A 24823-nucleotide genomic window follows, 5' to 3' on the forward strand; every position below is an offset into this window, starting at 1 on the left:
ATCTATCTATCTATCTATCATCTATCTATCTTCATTAATACCATTTTACTTCACTGTTGTAACAGACTTCCAGGCAGTGACATCCCAAATTGGTTTGCTTTGGAGGAGGGAGAGATATGAATAAATTATGGAGACTTAGGTACTTTCTCTTCCTGATCTCGAAACAATTATGCCTTAGTTATACCTGCAAACAAAATGCAGTTGCCTTGTGTGGCTTTCTTTGTGTTCACATGATGCTTAACATTTACTAGGTATGTTCTCTTACATAGACCAACATATACACCTTGAGAGCAGTCATATGCTGTGTTAGTCATCCAGGGCTACTGTAACAAAATACCACAGACTAGGTGGCTTCAACAGCAGAAATTTATTTTCTCACAGTTCTGGAGGTGGGAGTCTAAGATCAAGGTGTTGGCAAGTTTGGTCTCTCCAGAGGATTCTCTCCTCTGCTTAAAGATTGCCACCTTCCTGCTGTACCCTCTCATGATCCTTTCTCCGTGTATGCTCCTGATGCCTCTACCTCTTGTTATAGGGACATGTTCTTATTGGGATAGGGACTCACCCCTATGACCTCATCAAACCTTCATTACCTCTCTAAAGGCCCTATTTCCAATACAATCATTTTGGGGGTTAGCACTTCAATCTGTGAATTGAGGGTGGGACACAATTCAGTCCATAAGGTCATAGAAAGAATAAATCTTGGTAAATAACAGCTTCTGTCTTCTAAACAAAGATCCTGCATTGTAATTTTTTTTCTATAGGAGTCAGCATTCTGGTTCAGATGTTCATGAAGTGGCTGTTTGCTAGAAGAAGGGTCATTTTGTTCCCTGGTATTTTAGGCTAGGATTCTGTGTGGATGTCTCTCATGTTTGTGTTCTCAGTGAGTGAGACGTTCAGCCACACCTCTCAGTGGTTAGAGAAGCAGCATAGACTCCATGTTGTTTTACTCTTCAGCTGGCCAGCATGTCTTCCCTCCATGAAAGCAGAGAAAGGTGGTTTATAGAGTACCACTCCTGTGGGCTCTTGTCAAGTCTGTGAATGGACTGAGTGAGGGTTGCTCAATTTCTGTTTACCTCACCCTGAATGTAGCATTGGGAGCCTGTAATGGCCATGGAGTGATTTCAGGAGGCTTCACTATGTCCAATCATCTCCTATTCTCACATAGACCTTCCATGGTGCCTGGCACATCATTGGTCAATAAAGTCATTTGAGTAAATGAAAGAACAGATGACACCTATTCATGTCCATGCCAGAGGATGTGTGGCAGGTTATTGAGCCAGGAGTTTAAAGTCTGAATTTATTTAGACAGCAGATTGCTTTATCACTGCTTATTTTTGAAATTCCATAGATTCATTTGTTTGTAGTACTTTTTTGTAACCAATCTGTTTTAGGAAGTGTAAGAAAGTTCATGCAGACTGAAATTGGAGCCGTTTTTTGCAAAATTTCCCTACCCCAAGAAGCATAGATATAAAGCAGAGTGAAGGATAAAACGATTGGACAGCTAAGGGCCATGCAGTCCCAGAGATGGCTGTTCCAGGAGCATGGAAGGAAATGTCAGCTCTTTCCATTTTTACAGAGGTATTTTTAGAGTAGCTTCTTTTCTCCTTGGCTAGTGTCAGGGTGCTGCTGCTTTATTATTGTGGAGCTGTATTCCACTGAAAAACAAGCTTTTTAAAAAACAGTTATTCCTATGAGAGAAGAATCTGTGTTACTTCTATATCCATCATACTCTTCAGAAAAAGCTCACCTTTTCTGGGAGTTAAATGAATAATATTTCTATTGCAAATGTTTTTCTTTCTTTTGTCTCAGTCACCTATAATGAAAATAAGTAATTGCTTAGGCTTTTTTTTTTTTAATAAGAATGATTTGAAATTACATTTTAGGGGCATGTTATTAGTTTGCGACAAATTGAAACAGAAGACATCCTGAACAAGAGTTAGAGGGTTCATCATATATGTTTCGAGAGCAAAAAGCAAGGCCATTTGCAGACCTCTTATCATATCAAGAGTGACTCTAAAGAATGAGACTAAATGTATCCTATATGGATATTCCTTTACAGTAACTCCTCAGGTGCATGACATTTTTTCCTCTAAGACCAAATGTCTAGTTTGTCTTCACCTTGCAGACGTCACTTAGATACCCTCACGAATCTTTCTTGACATGTCATCAGGTAAAATATACTTGAAGCCAAAATTGCTTGTCATGGAAGCTCACTGTAGACAGCCCACTATAGGAAGTTAGCCATCTGTGCTCTTGGCTTCCGGCCCTGTATGGCCAGGGCCTCGGTGGATGTGGACCAAGGCCTCCACCCACAGTTTTTTTATGCTAAACCACCCCCAGCCCCCAGAGTGTACCTGAGGTACATTTTCCTCAGTGTTCACTTGTTCTCTTCCTCTCACTTTTCTGTTGACGTGTCTTTACCACTGTGTAATTTGGGGGCTAAAATTATTTCCACATATGGGATCGTTTCTTAAATATGCATCTGTAGTTGAGAAACACCTTAATAGGAAAGCCCAGTTCTGGTACCATTCTTTAAATATAGTACTTTCCAGGACTAATGTATTTTATATTTTCTTTCATAAGAGCAAAGAGTACCTGTAAAAGAAAAATTGGAAAATTCTGAAAAAAAAAAAAATTGAAACTTGAGAAGGATCATGTACACTCATGTAGTCATTTTAGTTTTACAACTCTTACACTGTCATTAGTGTTTTACTACGTGTTTTTTTTTTTATCATTTTGGCCATATTTACCTTAATACATGGTCATAAATATATAATACACTTATGTTTTTATTTTTAATGTATCTAACATAGTTAACAATTACTTCGTAAATATCACTTATCATAACTGCATAAAATCCCACTGTGTGACTCCAATATAATTTGTTTAATGATTCTATTACTGTAAATGTGTGTGGTTTTAACATTTCTATTCACATAGATGGTATGGAAATACATATCTTTGGATAAAATGTTTTTCCATATTTAGGATACTTTTCTCTAGGCAGAGTCCATGTGGAATTACAAAGTTAAAAATTAGAAGCATAAGATATATTTAGACATTCTGAAAAAAATGTAGATTAGACAAGAGATGAAGTTCAAGGAGAAAAAATAGAAACATTTTGAAACCTTTTGACAAATAATACTTTTCTAATCTGTTGTCCTGTCACAGGGCACCAGATCCTTGACTACAGTGGCACGTTAACCCATCTGGCTTCTTAAGTAGTCAATGTAAATATACACTATACTTGGAATCTGAAGGATGATAATATACATTGGTATTTTTTTTTTTTTTTTTTGTCTTTTTGCTATTTCTTGGGCCACTCCCGCGGCCTATGGAGGTTCCCAGGCTAGGGGTCGAATCGGAGCTGTAGCCTCCAGCCTACGCCAGAGCCACACGAGATCCAAGCCGCGTCTGCAACCTACACCACAGCTCACGGCAATGCCGGATCGTTAACCCACTGAGCAAGGGCGGGGACCGAATCCACAACCTCATGGTTCCTAGTTGGATTCGTTAACCATTGTGCCACTACGGGAACTCCTATACATTGGTTTCTTAGCATAATGTATGTTTCTCTTACAATGGCATTGTTGATGACCTTTAGCAGATGTGATTGAGGAAATGAACCTGTTACTCACTCCTTCATTTAATCTACTGGCTCTTGCCCTGGACCAGTCCAACCAGTGTTTTTTAACTGAATAGTACCCAAAACACAACACCCCAAGCTTGTCTCTATTGTCTCCTGGCTTTTGTATTTGCTGCAGAATAATCTTATTATCTGTACTTATTAGACTTGTACATCAGATTCAACTGTAATCTTAAAGGTCTCTAAAACTAGGCTTAATTCTGTTTATTGCTGTCTTAAGTACTCAGTTCTATGTCCGTGCAAATATGGCAAAACCTCTATGCCACTGCCTGTGCCCAGGACTCTGGGCTGACCTGGTCACTCTTTGTTCATACTTTGGTCTCCAACACTTCCTCCTTCCTTCATTTGTTCCCTATTCTCCTCTTAGTCTTGGCACAAGCACAAGGAGAGGTGATTTTATAGCCTCTCCAAGCTTTTCATGAAAAAAGAACCATTTCCAGGTTGAATGCTATTTTTACCAGCCTCTGAATTCTGTAAAAAGGCTTTGCTTCTCTGATATTTTCTGGATCATACTATTAACATTCCTCTCTGCTGTAGACCCATGAGTTTGATGTTAGCTATGCATTTCCTAAACTGTGCTTCTATGGAACTGAAATTTCAATGGGAGCCAGGGATAAAGGCTTCCATGGTCAAATTCTGAAATTCCCCTCTTGAAGATTCACATTCGCATGACCACAGCCAAAGGGTTGGAGACATCAGAAAGAAAGAAAACCTTTTAACCTTAGCCATTTCCCACTGAAGACCTGTTTTTATTTTCAGCTTCATCTCTCTCTCTCTTATTGTTTATAACTATCCCTAGAATAATTGTTCCTGAAAACCTTTTTGGAAAAAGCTGCTTTGATCATTAAAGCTGTGTAAGGATGGGTCTGAAATGTTCTCCACAATCAGAGCTGGGATGTGTACATGTTGTTGTTCAGCACAGTCAGAACCCTTCAGACGTTTGGACAGTATAAACTCTATGCAGTACCGACCAGCTGCAGGGCAGAAGGGAAGAAGCTGGACCCAGGGAGGGCCCATGGATGGAGGGAGCAGATGGAAGTCTGAGCCTGTGACCTCTGCTGCTCTGTGGGAGAAGAGAGCCACAGAGTGACTACCTAAGACAGAGAAGTTTCATGGGCCATTGTTTGCCCACTGGTAGGAATGCTTGAGGTTTGATTTATCCGAATTGTGTTCCTATGAAGATGTCTGTCACCCAAAGAGAATCATAAGGATGCTTTAACTACTAGAGAAGGCTCATTGATTTCTTTGGAGCCACAGTGCTCATCCTTTCACAGCTGGGGAACTGCTTTGCTGTGAAATAGAATTTCAGTTGGATGCAAAATTAATCAGCTTTCACAGCTCTAATTTTTGACTAGGACTCTATGTCAGTGTGTTTGGTACATGCTGCGTTTGAGCCTGGAAGCCTACGCCTTGCATTTGTGCAGCATCGTGACACTACCACCTGCTTGTCAGATGCCTCAGGGAACAGAGGATTGGGGAGCCTGCAGTTTCTCTTCTGCCTCTCTGTGGCTCTTCCTCGCAGCTCAGGTCCAGGGATGATCTGGGACGGACTTTAGTGGCTATCTAGTCCAACTCTCTGCCCGATGAATCAAACACCTGTGATTAGTGGCTGGTACCCACTGTGCTTGCATACCTGCAATGACAGGGGATCCACCACCTCATGGAGCAGCCCAGTGGTATATTTTGAGTCACATCCAGGCTTTGTGGAATTTTTCCCTTCCTGGATAAGCCAAAAAAAGGCAGCTCCTGTGTTGCCTTACCTCTATGCTGGCGTGAGATCAATATCACAGTGACAGTTACTTTTCTTATCTTCGATGGCTCTGCTGTGATCAATTTGTGATATTTTGATCTTGGATGCTTGCAAAGGCCATATATAGAGAAAAAAACGACTTTTGTGATCTAACACTATCTGCCAAAACCCAGTCTCTTTAGGCAATTTTAAATTAGAAGGATATGTGGGTCTTCACAAGAAACAGGATTAGGTAAACACATTTATATTTGGTGCAATATCTGCATCCTAACAATAACAACAAAAAAAGAATTTTTTTTTCTTATATAGGCAGTCATACAGAAAGGATCAACAATGAGGTTCTTTAACATTTTTTTTTTCAAAAATCCTACTTGCATAAGGGAAATGATCTGCTTACAAAAAAGCTTTCAGTTTTGCAGTAAAATATAACGGGAAAAACATACTCAGACATGTTTATCAATGTGATATATTTCTGCCTTTGCTTCTATAGTAGGTTAGATGTTCTGTGGCCATGGAGGAGAAAAGATGAGTGAATCACGGCCCCTGCCCTCAGCAAGCTCACGATCTCCCTGGTGGGAAGCAGGGATGACAAACACCCACAAAAATAGCTGACACTCAAGACAGAGACTGATGCGTGTTATAATAAAGAAACAAGCCTAGTGCTGAGGAAGCAAGGCAGAGGCCAAGGTTAACACCAGGTGGGAGGATTGGGAAAAGATGCACAATAGAACTGACTCCAAGTTGTATGGGGGGAAATGGAGGGGATGTCAGAATACAGAGCTCAGTGGGAGAATATTGCAACCCAGAGGCATTTTCCTAGGACGTCTCTCAGTCTGGGAGGTGGGAGCTTTCCAGTCTCTGCAGTCAACATTCTCCAAGGTCATTTCCCCCTGTATTGTGCCTGATTGCTGTATCCAGAGCTAAGTTTTGAGGGATTTGTGTGCTCACTTTGTTGGCAGGATAATTTAAAATAAATATCTCATAACATTGCAATTTGAGTTCCCAGGGGCTCTTCTCTCACTTGCTCAGAATATCTATAGCTAGATCCTCCTGCATTCACTTTTACTTTTAGGTAGGGTCTCAATCTAACTCTTCTTTCCCTTTGTGGAACACTGCCTAGACCAGGACAGGGAGGGGGAAAAGAAAAACAACAATGGAATTCTGCACAGCTCTCAAGTCTCCAATAAACTTTCTCTGCTGAAAACAAGAGAAGGAACAAGGGGTAGGAGGATGATCCTTTTAATCTGTGAGTGCAAGCCAGAGTTCTTCCATGACCAGATGCGTAAATAAGAGCAATGGTCTCTCCATGGAAATTCCCAGCAGCCATTCATATTCATTTGTTATCCCACTCCCACCCCTGCCAAAGCTTGGAGAAATTACAGGCTATGTATCAAGACTTGCCCTTTCAAAGTTCACAGTCTGGTGAAGGGGAGAGAAACATGTAAACTAGCATTTACAATGCAGTGTGATAAGGGCTCTGACAAAGGGAATGTGGAATGTTGTGTCTTTGAGGGCAGATAAGAGAGGCTGCAAATAATAGCTTGAGAAGAGAATGCCTGAGCCAAGCAAGAATTAGGGTCTGTTAGGGAGGGGGTCTTCTTCTTACGAATGATGGGCATCAAGCATAAAGAAAATGGCACATTCACTTCAAGTTTACTTTGCAGTTAATTACTCCAAATGACCTTGGGGATGTCTAAGTGTTTGATACACAGGCTCAATATGAGTGGCTTTGATGACGCTGATACCCAAGTGTGCTTCAGAGCAAAGATATAGAGATATTTATGTTTGAATAATGATATCCACCCAATTTCACTAAAGCCTGGACAATTTTCAGTCATCTAATAGAATGATAGGTATTTTTTTAATTGTTTTTTATCTTTTTATGGCTGCACCTGCATATAGAAATTCCCAGTCTGGGGGTGAAATCAGAGCTGCATCTGCAGGCCTACGCCACAGCCACAGCAATACTGGATCCGAGATGCGTCTGTGAACTATGACACAACTTGCAGCAACTCTAGATCCTTAACCCACTGAGCAAGACCAGGGACCGAACCCTCATCTTCATGGATACTAGTCAGTTTCTTAACCCGCTGAGCCATAATAAGAACCCCGTAATATGTGTTTCTTCTAAATTCTCAATACAAATTAATTCAAGCTTACTTTATATTGAGGAATACATCTTGGAAGGACACTAGCAGCAAATCCAACCAAGGAATATCACAACCCAAAGGAAAAGCCAACATTTCTTGAACACCTACACTTGTTCTGCATGCATTAGTTTAGGGACTCCTCATAAAAAACTTACCTGATATTGTTGGCTGTCTGCTCATAACTTCTCCTCTATGACCCCCTTTTCTACCTAAATTCCAATTTTGTTCTGATTATCAGTGTACTTTTCACATGGCCATGGGCTTTCCTTTCTCTCTTTCTCTCTTTCTTTCTTTCTTTCTTTCTTTCTTTCTTTCTTTCTTTCTCTCTTTCTTTCTTTCTTCCTTTCTTCTTTTTTTTGTGGGGGTTTAAGCATATCTGCAGCATATGGAAGTTCCCACAGGTTGAATTGGAGCTTCAGCCATTGGCTTAAACCACAGCCAAACCAATGCCAGATCCAAGACACATCTGTGACCTACACTGCTGCTTGTGACAATGCCAGATCCTTAACCCACTAAATGAGGCCAGGGATCAAACCTGCATCCTCATGGATACTAGTTGGATTTTTAACCCTCTGAGCCACAACGGAACTCAGGCTATGGGCTTTTCTAAGCTGCTCAGAGGAGTGTCAGTCCCCATGGTGGAAGCTGGTTAAGAAGTGAGCAGGTGATGCAGTTCTCTGCAAGATTATGTCTAGAATGTGTCTAACATCGTGGCAGCTACCTGTCATGAGGGAGCCTGGCCTGAGGATAAACACAATGTTGGCTGAGCAGAATGATTTCTGGGTTCTTAATGATCCCACTAAGTCACTGAATTAGGAACCACCTCTTGCTGAGTGGGATAATGTTATTTTCCTTCTGATTTAAGCCATTTCCATTTGAAATTTTGGTGCTCTTGTTGCAGAAACTCAGCCTGTGTCCAGTGGTGTTGAATAGAAACTCAGAGACAGAGTCTTGGGTGAAGGAGAAAAAAAAATAGCTTTCACTGCTTTGGCAAGCAAAGGAGGTTACAGCAGGCTAGTACCTTAAAGACTGTGTCCTCGTTTGGGGAAGAACTGCAGGGAGTTTTATAGTCTAAAAGGAGAGAACAGGGTTTCAGATAAGAGTCATGGTTGAGGCAAACATCCATTCTTCTTCCTTTGGGGGCATCAATGAAGCTGGTGTCAAGAGATCTTGGTGTGATCCCGGTAGTAGTCTTATGGGTCATTGCCTAGAATAATAGTACTTGCAAAAACGACATATATACCAGAGATTAGAACAAACTAGGAAAGTTCCTGAAAAACATCATGCATTTATAATCTTTAACTCACAGGCAGTTGTGCTCAGGGTGCCTAATCTTTAGTTTACAGGTGATTGTGTTTAGGGTGCAGTCAAATGAGGGAGAAGCACAAGGAAGGGCTCCAAGCTGTTAAATTTTATAGTATTCATTTCTAAAAGAAGCATAAGGCATGTAATTTTTCTCTTAGTTGAGTAAGATGCCTACATCATTATGCATATCCCTTGAGGGGGAACCAGGATCCTGCCCAAGACTATAATATTATTTCTTGACTATTCCTCTCTTGTTTTTGCATCCCCTCCCTTCCCTGATCAGCAATTGTCTGAACCTGGAACTCAGGGAAGGGCATGGAGGCTGAATGAAGCCTAATTCCTAAAAACAAGAAATGGGGGACACAGAAGGACTCTTGTGCCCAGGAGCCCCACAGGGCCCTGCTTGGTTTCACTTTCAACCACAATCACTGTAATTGACACAGATGGGAACCCTCATTATCCCCATTTTACAGATAAAAGGAACTGAGGGTTAAAGAAGTTCAGTAACTTATCCAAGAGCAACTAGTTGCATATCAGAACCAGAATCAAATTCAAATCTCTTTTATTCTAAAACCTATTGATTAGTTTTTGTCTGTGCTTCTCCTGCATTTCAAATATATAATATCCAAACACTAAATCAATGACAAACTACATGTCTATTAGTTCAGATATTATCAAATGTATAATTCATGAGAAAGCTACCATCTTCCATCTTTTATTTAGGAGTTGACAAACTTTCTCTGTAAAGGGCCAGGTGAGTAAACATTTTAGGCTTTGTAGCTCCTGTGTTCAACAAAACTACTTAACTAATTGTAGCTCTAAAGCAGCCATAGACAATGTATAAACAAATGGGCATAGCTGTGTTCAATATCATTTTATTTATAAGAGCATGTTATGACCCAGATTTGGCCCATGAACCACAGTTTCCTGACACCTGTTTTTTATGAAATAAATCTCGTTCTTGGTTAAATCTCACCAACTAGGATGGATAAAAAGGGGTGTTACTAGGTGTGTTGAAGAAAAAATTACACCAGAAAGAAGAGGAGACAGGGAGTCCCAGTGTGGGAATAAAAAATAATTTTCCCCCTTTGCCAAAATTTAAGGTATCAAAGTCAGTGATTATGTTTCTGCTTTGTACTGCTGATTAAGAAACAGCTTAAGCCAGTGTAAAGTCTCCTGACTTCCATCATTGGAGAAGCAAAATTTGGAGGGTTGCTTGCCTCTTATCTATACCTTATTAGGAATTTCTGTTAAAAATTCCAAAGTCTCAGCTCTGCTTTTAAAACACACCATTTTCTCTAATACTTAAATTATTGAATGATCCACAAACACTTTAATACATAGCAGCTTTTTTTCTGCAAATGGAGAGATAAGGATCGGAAATGAACAGATGATTATAGCTATTTGATGTCAGCTTTAATTGCTTTCCAACAGGCACAGGGAATGGACCAATTTTCTCAAAATAATATTTGTTCTGAAACAGAGGTCTGAGAGTGGGTTTTGTCAATAATGAAAGAAGATTTGGGGAGCTACATGATGGGTTTTCCTTCTTTCTCAAGTGCTGATCTTCGTTATGTCTTTATGTAGATTTGCTTATCCTAGACAATTCATAAATATGAAACCATGTGATATAGCCTTATGCCTGGCTTCTTTCACTAAGTATAACAGTTTTAAACATTTTTAAGGTTCATCCTGTAAATCTTAGCACATGTCAGTACTTTATTACTTGTACTGGTGAATAATATTCCATTGTCTGGATTATATCACATTTTTTTTATCCATTCACCTTTTGATGCTTCCATTTTAGCTCTGTGAATAAGTCTTCTGTAAACATTCATGTACAAGTATGAACATTAGTTTTGCATAAACAATTGTTTTTTAATTTTCTTGGGTATACACCTAGAGGTGAAATTGCTGCTTCATATGATTACTCTGCTTAACATTTTAAGGGATTACCAAACCATTTTTTCAAAGCAGTTGCACCATTTTTCTTTCTGAGCAGCAGGAAGTGTTTCCAATTTCTGCAAATTCTTTGCCAGCACTTGTTACTGTCCATTCTAGTGGGTATGTTGTGGTATTTCACTGTGGTTTTGATGTTCATTTCTATAATAACTAATGATGCTGAACATCTTTTCATATATTTATTGCATTATTATACATTCTTTGGAGAAATTTCTAATCAAATCAAAGTTTTCTAGGAGAAAATTTATAAGATGAAATTCAAATTTACTAGAAGTCAGTACTTCATCAGGCCATGTCAACTGTTATAAAAATGAATATTAAGTAATATTATAATCATATTTTGTAAATAAAATTTAGGAAATTTAAGAACTGACTGAAAGGCAGGTACATGTGGTTAAGCTGAGAGTTCAAAGGTGATCAAAGAACTTTCCTTTGTGCCATGTATTCTAACGATCTACTTCTCATCTACGTTTTCATAGATTAAGACAGTCATGACTGAATGAGACCCGAGTCCCTCTCTGCTCTTCAAAAGAGAAAAACATAAATAAACTTTTTGAGGAGTAATGCAGAAAAATCTTCATTCTTTTCCTAGAGCTAAGCTAAGCGCTCACTTATGCTATCAATGGGTCTAGTGATTGGTGGAGACACTTCTCTCTTTATTCATCTAGTCGTTCAGTGGCAAATGGAAAGTCTATGCATGGCCCCATGAAGAACATTTTAATGTTCGCAATTCTGTGGCCATACCCACTCTCCAAACAAGCGCTAAGAAGTCAGCAAATTCTGGGTGTTTATGACTACATTTGCCACCCCTCTCCCTTGCCTGGCACTTAGCAGAGTGAACTAGGTACCCAACAGTCACACATGCCTGGAAGTTCCTGTGAGGCAGCCACATGTCTTATGATTCTTGAACTGAGTTCCTCACTTCCACCCCAGGAACCAATACAGTACTCAAAGAGTCTTAGAGGCGGAGCCCAATGATAGATTACTAAATAAATAAATGATTTAATTGGCATCATATACAGAGACATTGTAGAATTAGATATGTTGATGCTTAATAAATATCAATTGACTTCCTTAGCAAAAAAAAATGAAGAAGGGAAAGAAGTGTTTGGTAGCCTGTACTACCAGACTCTTTACCAAGCATTTTTCCTTTTTCTCATTCAGGTCTCATGGAACCCCATTTTTCTATATTCAATTTACTCAGAATCCTAGTAAGTAGCAGAGTTGGAATGCAAACCCAGATTTTCAAAGGTACATTACAAACATTGTTAGCTATTTAAGGCTAGGCGCGCAATTCCACATACTGAGGTCAAAGCACAGGGAGTTCCACTGTACTTGGAAGAAAGAACCAAGCATTGTCCCTTTTGGCTTGGGGCAGTCCTCAGACTGTTACTAAGAAGATGAACAGAGGTACAGAGGATAAGAGTTTTTAAGGAAGTAAAATTAATGATGTATAAGAATTTGGGGAAAATGGGAGTTCCTGTTGTGGCTCAGAGGAAATGAATCTGCTTAACATCTATGAGAACACAGGTTCAATCCCTGGCCTGGCTCAGTGGTCTAAGGATCTGGTGTTGCCATGAACTGTGGTGTAGGTCTCAGATGTGGCTTGGATCCCGCGTTGCTGTGCTGTGGTATAGCCTGGCAGCTACAGCTCTGATTCAACCCCTAGCCTGGGAACCTCCATGTGCCGTGTCTGCGGCTCTAAAAAGACAAAAAAGAAAAAAAAAGACCTAGAGATTGTCAAAATGATAAATGACTTAGTGATTGAATGAATTCTAGGTTGTTTGTTTTGAACAAACATGGCATTTTAGGGATTAACTCTGCATTATTATGTCCTTATAGTTTCATTTAGCCATTTTTCTTTTTTCTTTAGCTTTCTTTTAACTTTGGCCATGCTGAAGTTCAAGTGCCTTAAATTTGCAAGGACTGTTGACTTGTAGTGTATTTCTGTTAACTTTTCATGTCTTCTTGGTCATAATACTTCAGTTGCATGTTTGCATTTCCTCTCCTTGTGGGTACATTTTATTGCCATGAATTCTAGGAAACTGTAGTTATTCTACCTGATTTTGCATTTCTTTATCATTGTTTGTATGTACAGCAATATACTAGCAAGGGTGGGGCCTGATAATGCAAGACACCTGGTACATAGGCCTGGTACTTGAACAAGTATCACTTGGTCTTTTACAGCCTAATATAATTTTCATAATTTTTGTAGCTGGCCAGGGTACTCCCTAAAGTCTCTTTGATGGTTTATTTGGGAACCTTCTCTTAATCAACTTTCTTCATGCCCAGAATTATTGGCCAGATCCCAAGAGAGAGAGGTGGTGGCTGGAGTGGAGGTCAGGTTTGAGGCCATTATGCTAAGTGAAAAGAGTCAGAGAAAGACAAATACTGTATGATCTCACTTATATGTGGAATTTTAAACATCCAAACTTAAAGAAACAAAGACTAGAATAGTGATTATGAGTTCCATCTCTCAAAGGACTCCAATCAAACACACTGTAGAAATAACAACATTTCCTATGCAAACGTTTCCTATGCAAACTTTATTAAGGCAAGCCTAGTTCCCATCTCAACCCACTCTCTCAGCCCTTCTTAGACAGAAAGGGATGTGGAGCACCAAGTCACTGCTGTCCTCTCTTTAAACTCTCTCACACCATGTCGTCCTGATTCTGCCATGACACTTTGCATAGTCTGCAAAGACATGAGCAGGGATTCAAACCTAGGCTGCAGTGCCCACACCTTCTCATGGCCCATATAAAGAAAATCATGCTTGGATTTCTGAATGCTAACAAAGAAGATCCAAATAAGATCTAGGGTTATTGGGCTGAGTGTGGGGGGGAAGATTTTAAATAAGTGGGAGGTGTTCATTTTTATGAAGGAATTTGGAGAATCATGTCCATGTTTAGACATCATTTCAAAGCCATAATAGCACAAAAAGGAAATTTGAAAGCGAGTAATAGAAATCTCCAGTGCCAAGTACTGTCTTTACTTTAGCACCTACCTTACACAGTTTCAGTATGTGCTTAGAAAAATGGGTGTGGAGTGGATGGATGATAAGATGAATGGATTCCTGAAAAATATTGCTTTTATTTGCTCTTAGATTGACTCATCATAAAGTGATTAATATCATTTGGCAAGGAGAGGCTTAAATTTACACACCTTAAAAGAGATCAGCACCCAGAGCAGGTGGAACTACAGAGTGCTGAGGATATTCATTGTGGAGTTGGGCTTCTCTGGGTTTTATTTCTGCCTTTCCATTTACTAGCTGTGAAATCCTCAGAATGTTGCATGATCCTTCTTTGCCTCAGTTTCTCTTCTGCAAAATAGTTATCTCTGCTTAATAGGCTTATTCCAGTCATCACTATCACATATTGACTTTTAAAGTCTCTGTTTTCCTAAGACTTGTTTCAGGTGTTATGACTAAAACATTTAAAGACCATGAGAAGGTCTGATACATAGCAATGGTCTTCATTAGTTGTATTGACTGATAAAATATTTTATGCTAGTTGGTAAACAACCACTGGTCACATCCTCCCTGAATGAAGGCTCTCCACATCCAGGATGGCCTGCCTCAGGGTTCCTAATCTTTCTCAGCATTAACTCAGAAACCAAAGAGTTAAGATCTGGCTCCACAAGGTTGCCTCCAGGACCTGGTTCTAGCTATGGACTGATTTATTCTGATTAGTCTTGTCATTTCCATATAGGTCATTAAGTATTTTAAATATCACCTCTGTGCATACCTGACAGGCAAGAAATTTGAAACAGGACGTTTTGAGTAAACAAACATACATGTTTATCAAAAAAAAAAAAAAACCACTAAACTGTTTATTTTTCATTTGGAATCAGTGAAGATTAAGACAAACAAAAAAAACCTGATTGTTAGCAGTCAGCCTCAGGTGCATTCACATAGGCACAGATATATTTTTCATCATTTTGCTCCAAAAACATCATTATGGTATGGAATTTCAAGTGGTGTTTACCTTATCATGCTGAAAGTGTGTATGTGCCAGTGGGTGTTGGTTTAATAATCACTCATAACCATCCTAATATCCATTCACTATGAAAGCATGCATTAAGTGTCTACTATATGTCAGGCCCTGGGATAAATTATGGGGTTATGGAGATGACCTTGTCAGGTCCACAGGAATGCAGTCTGGCTTGGGAAAAGGGTGGAGAGCAGATATGTAAACAGTTAAATTGCAATTTAAATGATTCTCCATTTATTAGAGGGAGGGACAGAGTCTTACTGGGGTTTCAAATACTGACATGTACTTGTTGCTTGAGAGTCTGGAGAAGGCTTCACTAGGAACTCAGGTTTCACATAGATTTTAAACAGTTAGGAATGTATTGCCAGGCAGAGACCTACTGTCTGTATAAAGGCCAAGACGAACATAGATGACATCACAAAGTCATAAAAGGCCTGATTTGTTCCAGTATTTTTGGAGCCCGAGGAACATGAGAGAGACAAGGGAAAGTGAAGTCCTGGGGAGCCTTTTGTGTTTGGTTTGTGGAGGAGTTGCAGAAGGAGCGAGAGGTGTTTGTTAATCTCTTTTAATGAGAACACGATGGGGTTTTAGGCAGCTCAGATGTTCTATCAAGGTAGGTATGTTGCCTGTTGACTGAGCAGAACATGGGGGAGACCAGACAGGAGGTTCTTGCTACGCCTGCAAGGGGCTTTCACCCACTGTATGTCACATAGACATGATTCAGGATGATACAGGTGTCACAGAGCATGAACCAGATCCCAGTTTGAAAGGCATTCCTATATGGGAAATCAAATCCCAGAGAGAAGGTTGTTTAGGGAACATGGCCTGGAAAGGACAGCTGGGTAATTTGGGTCTAAAATAGCAGCTCATTAAAATAACCCAATGCACCTGGCTTGGAAGGTCAACACAGGCCTGAAATCGGCTAGCTGAGGTCTCAGTGCTGGTGAAGCTTGCAAGGCCTTCAGACATAACCTCAGTGTTCTCCTTCTTTTTTGGAACTCAAGATTGGCTAATCATGTACAAAGGGCCATGTGTTTTCCTGGGCTTGTGGTACTATGGTTTTTCTTTATATACTGCTGCTTGCACATAGGGAAAGAAACATCTGAACAAGTGGGAAATGGTCCTGCTGGCAGCCAGACTGATTTTTCCAGGAGAGCACATGTGATATTCCACCAAGCTACTCTGTGACTTTGTTTGGAACCAGGCAGACACAGGCCGCTCTGCACAAGCATCTAGTCCCCCGTCTCCTGACCCATGTAAGTGACTGTGGCTTCTGTGTCAGTGATACCTCTTCTCATAGTCCTCTAATGACCTGGATTTCTAAGCTGCTCCTTCTTTGTAATGTGCTCCTGCTTTCCTAAAGGTTAATGGAGCCTATGGGGTGGTTGGTTGTCTTACAGCTCAAACTCCCCAACAAGGCTGTTTATGAGAAGGAACAAAGTCTCTGGGAATTTTAAACATTTTGTCTCTAAGGTAAAAAGTCTAGAGAAGACTTAGAAGTGAGGGTTGGTGTGGGGATTTGTCTGCTTTAGAGAATAAAAGACAAAGAAAGGAAAATGAGGAGAGTAGGTGGCAACCTAAATGAGGGAAGCACCCATGAGAAGAGCCATGCACTTGGGGGTAAACCTGGAGGATTTTGTAGGGTACCATCTAATGGAAGTTTACTTTCTGCTCTGTGTTTTGCTGTCTCATGATATGTGCTATGGATGAAATTTGTAGTGTACCACGAGAGTGTGTGGGGTGCAAGCATGTGCAAAGGCTTCCGGGGATGTGGATGTGGGCCATTTGAACAACTGTGCCCAATGCACTGACACTGGGGTGGGGGCAGATATCACTGATGAGGCCTGAGACAGACAGGGGCTTGCAAGGATTTCGGTCTTCTTCATAAAAGCCAGGGATATCCCATAAATGATTTTTCAGAAAGTAATGAACAATCATTATGTATTGTGTACACATTGTGGAAACTGATTATAATGTAGATGATTTATTTTAGGGTGGCAGGTGTGCACATAGGTAGGCCGAGAATGAGTATTCCAGGTGAGATAGGTTGAGAAGAAGGGGCAGTTTCCAGAGATACTTAGGAAGCAGGATCACCCACTGGTATTTGGTGATTCACGTAGAGGGTGAAGAGAGGAATGGCCACTGGGCTTTGGCCTGCACAAGAGGATCAGTGGTGTGACAGTAGTTGAGACTGAGAATTCTGAAGGAGGGCTAAGTTTGTGGAGGAAAAGCAAGAGTTTCATCTTCTGCAGGTTAATCTGCAGGTGCTATGGGGATATCCATCAGGAAGGGAGTGGTAGGCAGAGTGAGCTTAGAAAAACCTGTAGGCTGGAGGTATAACTCTGAGAGTTATTGATAAGTAGATAGTATCAGAATGGATCACGATCACCCAAGGCAGCTGGTTCTCAGAGTTTATCATGTCTGTGTCTGAGTTTACCTGGACAGCTTGTTAAAGCAGCAGCCTGCAGCTGCTTCCAGAGTTTCTGATGCAGTAGCCCTGGGATGGGGCTGGTGAATTATCATCGCTCAGGTACTCCCAGCTAATGTCGATGCTGCTGGTCTGAGGACCACACCTGGAATAACACTCACTGAGGGAACAAGTAGAAGTGGGGGGAAAATAAATAAAAATAAAAAAAGTAGTCTGTGGGAAGCAGTCTGGTGGGACAAGCCAGGCTGCAGTGGGTGTAGTCCAGATGCTACCAGCTCAGAGCCATGCGACCTTGGGCCAGTGACATAGACCTCTAAGACTCAATTTCTCCATTTGTAAAATAAGAATAGTAAATAGAAGCATAAATCCATAGTGTTTTGATAAGGCCAAGATATAGCCAAAGGAAAATGCTTAGCACAGTGCTGCATATATGGTAGCAGTTATTTAAAGACTGGTCCTTAAGTAATCTGGCTTTTAAATAGAAATTAGAGGAGTTCTCACCATGGTGCTATAGGTTAACGATCCGGCATTGCCACAGCTGTGGCTTAGATTCTGTCCTCCCTGAGCTGAGAACTTACATACGCTATGAGTGCAGCCAAAAAAAAAAGAAAGAAATTAGATGAGACAGGTGACAAAAACTAAGAAGAAAAGGGAAAATCAACATTATGTGGTAGTGGAAGCCAGTGCAAGTTTTTTCATGAAGATGGGAGTAGCTTAAAGTGTTAAGTGTTTCTGAGAGTTCAAACAAGTTGAGGGGGGAAAAAAATGTAAACATCCATTGGATTTAGAGGTTGCTAGTGAAGTATACTGGACCATTTCAGTAGAGTGATGTGGGAAGCAGAGATGATGTTCCAGTGACAGTAGCTGGGATTGTAAGTATTATTGTTGAAAGCAGTTTGTAGCGGTATGTGTATGTGTGCAGGTAGGAGGAAATGTATTCAGCTTTAGGGTAAACTCTGCAGTTCCCTAGTAAATGCATTTCCATTGAACTAGCTTTGTCCCATGCAGGTTTATTTAAGCTAGTGAAGTTTTTGAAAGCAAGATTTCAAACTGGAAAGTGGCCCCAGTATGTCACCCAATTTTAATAAGGGCCATTTCTACATTTGCTGCTAGAATTGATGGCTCTGGGATGCCCCAGGCACTGTCAGTTCTCACAGCAGCCCCATGACTCAACTGAACTTTTAAATTCCTTGCCTAACACTCCCCATTTCTCCCACGCCAGCAAAGTGAACAATTGTCTGATCTCTGGCAGCTGGAAGAAAGCTATCTTTGCTTCTTGCCAGCTGAGAAATGGTTTGTTTCCCTTTCAAACACCACTGCATTCTTCTTGCAATTTTCCTTGACCATTAAATATTTTATAACAGTCTTATGCCAGTATGCCTTCCTGGGTGCCCAACAAATGGCAGATTCCCCAGGGAATTTTAATGTATGGCAACAGATTTCATTTACACAGCTCCCTTGGAAGACCCTGCTGGAGTCCACAACCACATTCAAATGACTTCTGCCCTGTAAAAGTTTTTTTGCTAATCCTAGAAGCTTGTAGATTGCATCACCATATTCTTTTCTTAGAGAATTGTCATGTCTTGAACTCTGGGGGGATGGGGGAAGGAAAAAAAAATGCTTCATGAATTTGACATTTACAAGCCAGGCTTGTGAAGATGCATTTAGGGTCTCATCTGTGCCTTATTACTTTCTATGCTTATGTATTTCTGCTCTTCCTGTCTAGAATTCATTTTCCTCTGCCAATTAAATCATGCCCATTCAGGATGTAGCTCCAAGGCCAACCTTTAGGAAGACTTTGGAGATAACTATAGCCTGAATTAAGTTCTCCCCTTCTTTGATTATCTACTGTAATTATTATCTGTAATAGCCCGTTTAGCACTCTTGTTCCTGCAACAAAATCTGCGTTCCCACAGTGTGCAGTGTTGTGCTGGCAGCGGAAAAAACCTCAGTGAGTAATATTCAAGTTCAAGTCAGTACTTAAGGGGGAAAACCAGTCATTGTTTTAATTCATTAATAAATTAGCTTTCACTGCAAAATCTGCAGGGATTTCTCTCTTCCAGCCGTACATTTTCTTACCATTTTGCCTTTAATGAATTAACCACCATCACTTCCCACTGTGTGTTTAATTATTGTACTGATTGCTTACTATGTATGCTACATGATGTGGAAAGAATACAGAACTTAAAAGCAAAGCACTCTCCCTGACCTCCCTGGGGATGGAGACCAAAACCCATAAAAATATAAGAAAACACATTAAACTACACATAGCAAGTGCCAGCTGAATGGTCTGGATAATTGCATAGCCTCCGTGGTCGCAAGTATGGGCACTGTTCCTCAAGCCAGCAACTACACTTCCTTCACTTGAGACCTTGAACTTTGCTTGGAAGGCTCATCCTTAACCAACTATGTTCATCTTAAGTCTATCATTCCTTTATCTTTCATGCCATCTCTTTGCGAATACTTCCCCTAATTATTTTTTTCTCTCTCTTTTTTTTTTTCCATTCTGTGGAGTTGATTTTCTGCTTTTCTCATAAAATTCTATGCACTTTACCTAAATTGCTTTTAGAATGCTTCTTGCGTCCTAACTTCTAAGCATTTGTTCATATAGGATTTTTATTTTATGATAAAGTGTGCATACTTTGCAATAGAGAATATTTAGAAAAACACTCACGTATAAAAAAAATTATTCTTCTATAAGCATCTATTTTGTACACCCCCATGTCAGACCATTCCCCATATCAGACCATTCCCCATGTCAGACCATTCCCCATGTCAGACCATTCCCCATGTCAGACCATTCCCCATGTCAGACCATCCCCATGTCAGACCATCCCCATGTCAGACCATCCCCAAGACTGGATTAGAGATGTGAAGACTGGCTCTGCCGCCACAAACTTACCATCCATTGACATGGGAGATTCATGAGATGATGTAGTGGAAGAGTGATGCCTCATAAGGAAGTACTTTGGAGTAAGGGAGAGCCTTGGAAGAGAAATCTGGATTCATGGGAATATCTCGCCCCTTCTGGTTAACCTACCTGGACCTCTGTCCATGTATTTTTTTTTTTTTTTGATTAATAAAAGTATTTTGTAACAATTTCGTTTATTAGATTTCTTTCCTAGAAACGGCATGTCCTCTTTGAATTGTAAATACATGACAATAATACCACATACTGTAGCCACCTTTGTGTATTGGACTGTCTTAAAAGTGACGCAGCTTTAAAACAAACAGGTTTCATATGTTGGATAAGCTTATAGATGAGAGTTGTATGTCTGATTGTTAAGATACCATGGTTACTTAGGGCCATAACTTTTTTGCAGTTAGATCTTACATGATTTTTCATTCTCACAAATATACCATATAGCACTCAGCTAGATATATTACAGTACACAATGTTACCCTAGGGAATAGAAAGAAAATAAGGAATTCCACTTTATATTTTATTTTTGTCTCATTTATACATTTGTTCTGTTTTATGTTTGTAATGTATGTTATATGTTAAAAAATAAAGCATATATATATATGCATATATGCATTTATAAACAGATCTATAAATATTGGAGGGTGTCATCCAAAAGTTATTACTGGGAGTTCCCGTCATGGCGCGGTGGTTAACGAATCTGACTAGGAACCATGAGGTTGCAGGTTCGATCCCTGTCCTTGCTCAGTGGGTTAACTATACAGCGTTTCTGTGAGCTGTGGTGTAGGTTGCAGATGCGGCTCGGATCCCGCGTTGCTGTGGCTCTGGCATAGGCTGGCGTCTACAGCTCCGATTTGACCCCTAGCCTGGGAACCTCCATGTGCTGTGGGAGCGGCCCTAGAAAATGCAAAAAGACAAATAAAGATAAATGGAAAATGGAATCTGCGTCTCGTTAAAAAGCAAACAAAAACCCAAAAGTTATTACCATCTCTTTAAGGGGCTGTGTTTCATCGTAATAGAAACCCTAACAGTGACTTAGATGTAGTATACTTATGATTTACTCTTTTAAAAAAGGATGTAGGTGGTCTTTTAGTTTTCTACTTTGCTATTCACATATTTGGCATAATGCCTTACACCTGTAAATTTCACCTCCTGGTGAATTTTATTTACCTTTCCCAACATCTCTGTGATTTAAAATGAGTGGTGCTGTATGGATACCCTACAGTGAAATGCATCGATAAATTCTTAAGATTTCCAATGTATTGATAATTGCATTTATTTACCTATAGAAGGATCAAACTCAGCATTCTATTGTTGTGTATTATTTAAAATATTTAATAATGATTTTTTTTTAATCTAGTCAAGTTGTGAGAGTTAAGTATGTGATTTGTAAATTAATTTTGGGATTCTCTAAGGTATGGAAATAGAAAACGTGAGGACATGTTAGACCTGACATCTCTATTCTCCCACCTTGAACTTTTGCAAAAGCATTTTACTTGGTTCTGATCCTGTGCATTGTGCTGATGGATGGTAAAGTGATGGGAAAGCAGTCTGTAGAATAGGGCAGTAACCACCAGAGACACTAGTTGTCAGATGGAAACTAATTGATTGTAATTGCTTTGCCATTGTACTGCTCCTGGAGTGTGTAGCTTGTTAAAACCGCTGATTATAAAATAAGGATTTCACTTTTTAATGCTGTAGCTTATGTTAATGAAAAGCTGTTCTTAGAGGAATGATCAGTGAATATCAATAAATGGATAATAAGAAATTAAAGGAAAACTTAACTAACTGATCATGAATTAATGTACTTCAGCAGTCAGAGTAGCGGTCAACTGTGTGGTGGTTCATATTGGATTTTTGGCTTGGAACTCTTGAATTTTAAATATTTCTCATAGAAAGAGAAATTGATTCTGTGTAACTCTTTATCACATACTGTCTTGAATAACAAATCTTCTCTGTAGAGATCTCCTGGAAAACAAACAAGAAAAATGTATCTATTTTGCAGAGCCTTTATTTCATGTCAAAGTATTAACAGGCAGATATTTTGAAGTGGAAAAAGTGAGTTCCCATTGTACCACCAAGAAAGAGAAGATGAGAAGTGGATTTTTCAATGCTCAATGTATATGAATAGTAATTGAAGACCCAATTACTATTGGTCTTTGTGAATCAGAAAGCTTTTTTTTTTTTTTTTTTTTTTTTTTCTGTGCCCACAGCATGTGGAAGTTTCTGGGCCAGGGATTGAACCCGCACCACAGCAGTGACCCAAGCTGCTCTAATGACAATGCTGAATCCTTAACTCACTAATCCACTGTGCCACAAAAGACCTCCCAGGAAGTCAATGGTTTTTAGGGGGCAACATTTACCAACATCAAAATAGGTATACTAAAATGAAAATTTTAATTTGAAGTTATGTGAAATTTTATGAATTCTTATTAAATATTTAAAAAGTTGAGTTAAGTGAAATTCTTTAAGATATGCATTAATTTCTGTATGACTAATGGTATCTTTAATGACTGTCTTTCATCATTGGCATTTGAACTTCAGTGATGTTAGAGTTATCAGATTTATTGAAAAGATTTTCACTGAGCTTCAATTCTGATAAAAGCTCAACCTCTGACCTCCAGGAACTTGCAGACTAAAGAAACAGATAAACATGTAAACAAACAGTTATTTGCAACACTGAAATGGGTGATAGAAGCGATAGAAGGTGCTGGGGGACACAAGGGGAAGATGACATGAACTCAGAAGGCTTTCTAGATGTTTCTGAGCAAAGAAAAAGATGGTCCTAGAAGAAGAATCAGTGTGACAGTTCCTGCTATTGGGGAAATTGGAAATGAAGTTGTATGTATTAGGATATAAGAAGATGAGGTTTGACAGGCAAAATTCCACATGACCTACGTCCTTCTTTGTTCTACTTAAGAAGTTGGAGTAATTCCTCTGGGAAAGGGGCCTATTGAGGCTTTAGTCTAGGTATGGGGAGAACATGAGTGAAGTTCCTTTCTGAATAACCAATCTCCCCTCCATTTGGATAGTGAGCAGGAAGAGGCACAGGATGACCTCCAGTTAGTAAGCTGATAGAATAGCCCATGCTGTTGAACCTTATTATTAATCTCTGTCTACAGAAAGGAAATTTAAAAAAGCTTAAATCCTGAGTCATATATTCATCTCTGACTTTTTAAATATATTTTTTCTTGACCGTTGCAATGAAATTGGTGCAAATACTTTGGTTACTTAAAACTCTGAAACCAAAATGTCTCCATGTCATAAGATTCTTTGTCCAATAGAAAGCATATACTTATCATTAGTTTCATATTTAGGAAGCTGATCTAGACATATAGCTTAATTTTAAAAATGTAAATGATGATGATTTAAAAAAATACATGTTTTAAGATTATGCTAAAAAAGACAGTAATTTAGTCCCATTAAATATTTACCAGAAACATTCTTCACATTTGAGGTTCTGTTTAGAATTTGGAACATTTGCATTTTAATTACATAATAAAAGAAGAAAGCGAAAGAATAATTGGCTTAGCTATTAGCGAATTACAGCTGTAAATTTTAGAAAAGCAAAACAAAACAAAACCCATACACACAGGCAGAAGCTGACATTGGTTTCCATAGAGGAGTCACAATATATGTATGTTGATCTGATGTTTAATGGCATTTGACAACCATAAAGGAAGTGGGATGTTGTTTTGCTACTTTGGACAACATATTTGTTCAAATCATATTTGAAATAGATGAAAGTGAATTTGAAGTATTTGACTATAGAATCATTCACTTTTAGTGTTAATGTGTCCTCTGATGGGACTTGTCTAGAGTGATTCCAGTTGTTAAAATTTACTTGGAGAAAAAAGACAGTTTAATTCAGTGGTTGTCTTTATCTAGTCTGAGCTACTGTAACAGAAAACCGTGGACTAGGTAGGTGGCTTATCAATACAGAAATTTTATTTCTCACAGTTCTGGAGGCTGGGAAGTCTAAGATCCAGGTGCCTGTGGATTCAGTGTCTGGCAAGGAATTCCTAGTTCATAGAAGGCTGTTTTCTTGCTGTGTCTTCACATGACTGGAATAGGCAAGGGAGCTCTCAGGGATTTCTTTGATAAGGGCGTTAATCCTATTAATAACTTGGTCACCTCCCAAAGCCCCCACCTCCAATTAATTCTGTTACATTGTGGGTTAGGTTTCAAAATATGAATTCTGTGGAAACACAAACATTCAGTCTATAAAATGTTGCATTTTTTTCAGTGCAGTGTTGGGTGGGCCCATCCTGTCTGCCTAGAGCCCTAAGGTCCATGCCTATGAGAAAGACTCAGTGCACAGATCCAGTCCAATGAGAGGAGCCAATGGTGTCAGAAGGCATGGCTGACAACATTTCTCTGTGTTTCTCCTGACAGCTACGACAACATACTCCACCGAGCGATCCGAGCACTTCAAACCCTGCCGAGACAAGGACCTTGCCTACTGTCTCAACGATGGCGAGTGCTTTGTGATTGAAACCTTGACCGGATCCCATAAACACTGTCGGTAAGTCACTGCAGCGATAGGCACCACAGGCAGGCCCTCAGATAGGCCTGGAAGTGAAGGGGGTTGTTGAGTTCCAGGAATATACAAAGGGATGCATACAGCCCAGGCGTCTGAATGGCAGAACCTACGGTCTTAATGTGGAAAG

At 39.7% G+C, this 24823-nt stretch overlaps 1 protein-coding gene across 8 annotated transcripts in view; it reads left to right on the plus strand.

The window, feature by feature from the left end:
* Positions 1–24823, plus strand: part of NRG3 (neuregulin 3) — a 1098475-nt gene that overhangs the window by 446993 nt on the left and 626659 nt on the right. For all 8 annotated transcript variants that reach the window (XM_001927008.6, XM_084997437.1, XM_084997434.1 and 5 more), the window contains exon 2: positions 24549–24678. In XM_001927008.6, coding sequence (XP_001927043.4) covers positions 24549–24678 — 130 coding nt within the window. The remainder of the gene's footprint in view (positions 1–24548; positions 24679–24823) is intronic.

Source organism: Sus scrofa, chromosome 14, assembly GCF_054392235.1.
Source record: "Sus scrofa isolate SSC_HxYL_T2T_F1_AM1 chromosome 14, Sscrofa_HxYL_maternal_Yorkshire_Landrace_v2.0, whole genome shotgun sequence".
Classification (NCBI taxonomy): Eukaryota; Metazoa; Chordata; class Mammalia; order Artiodactyla; family Suidae; genus Sus; species Sus scrofa.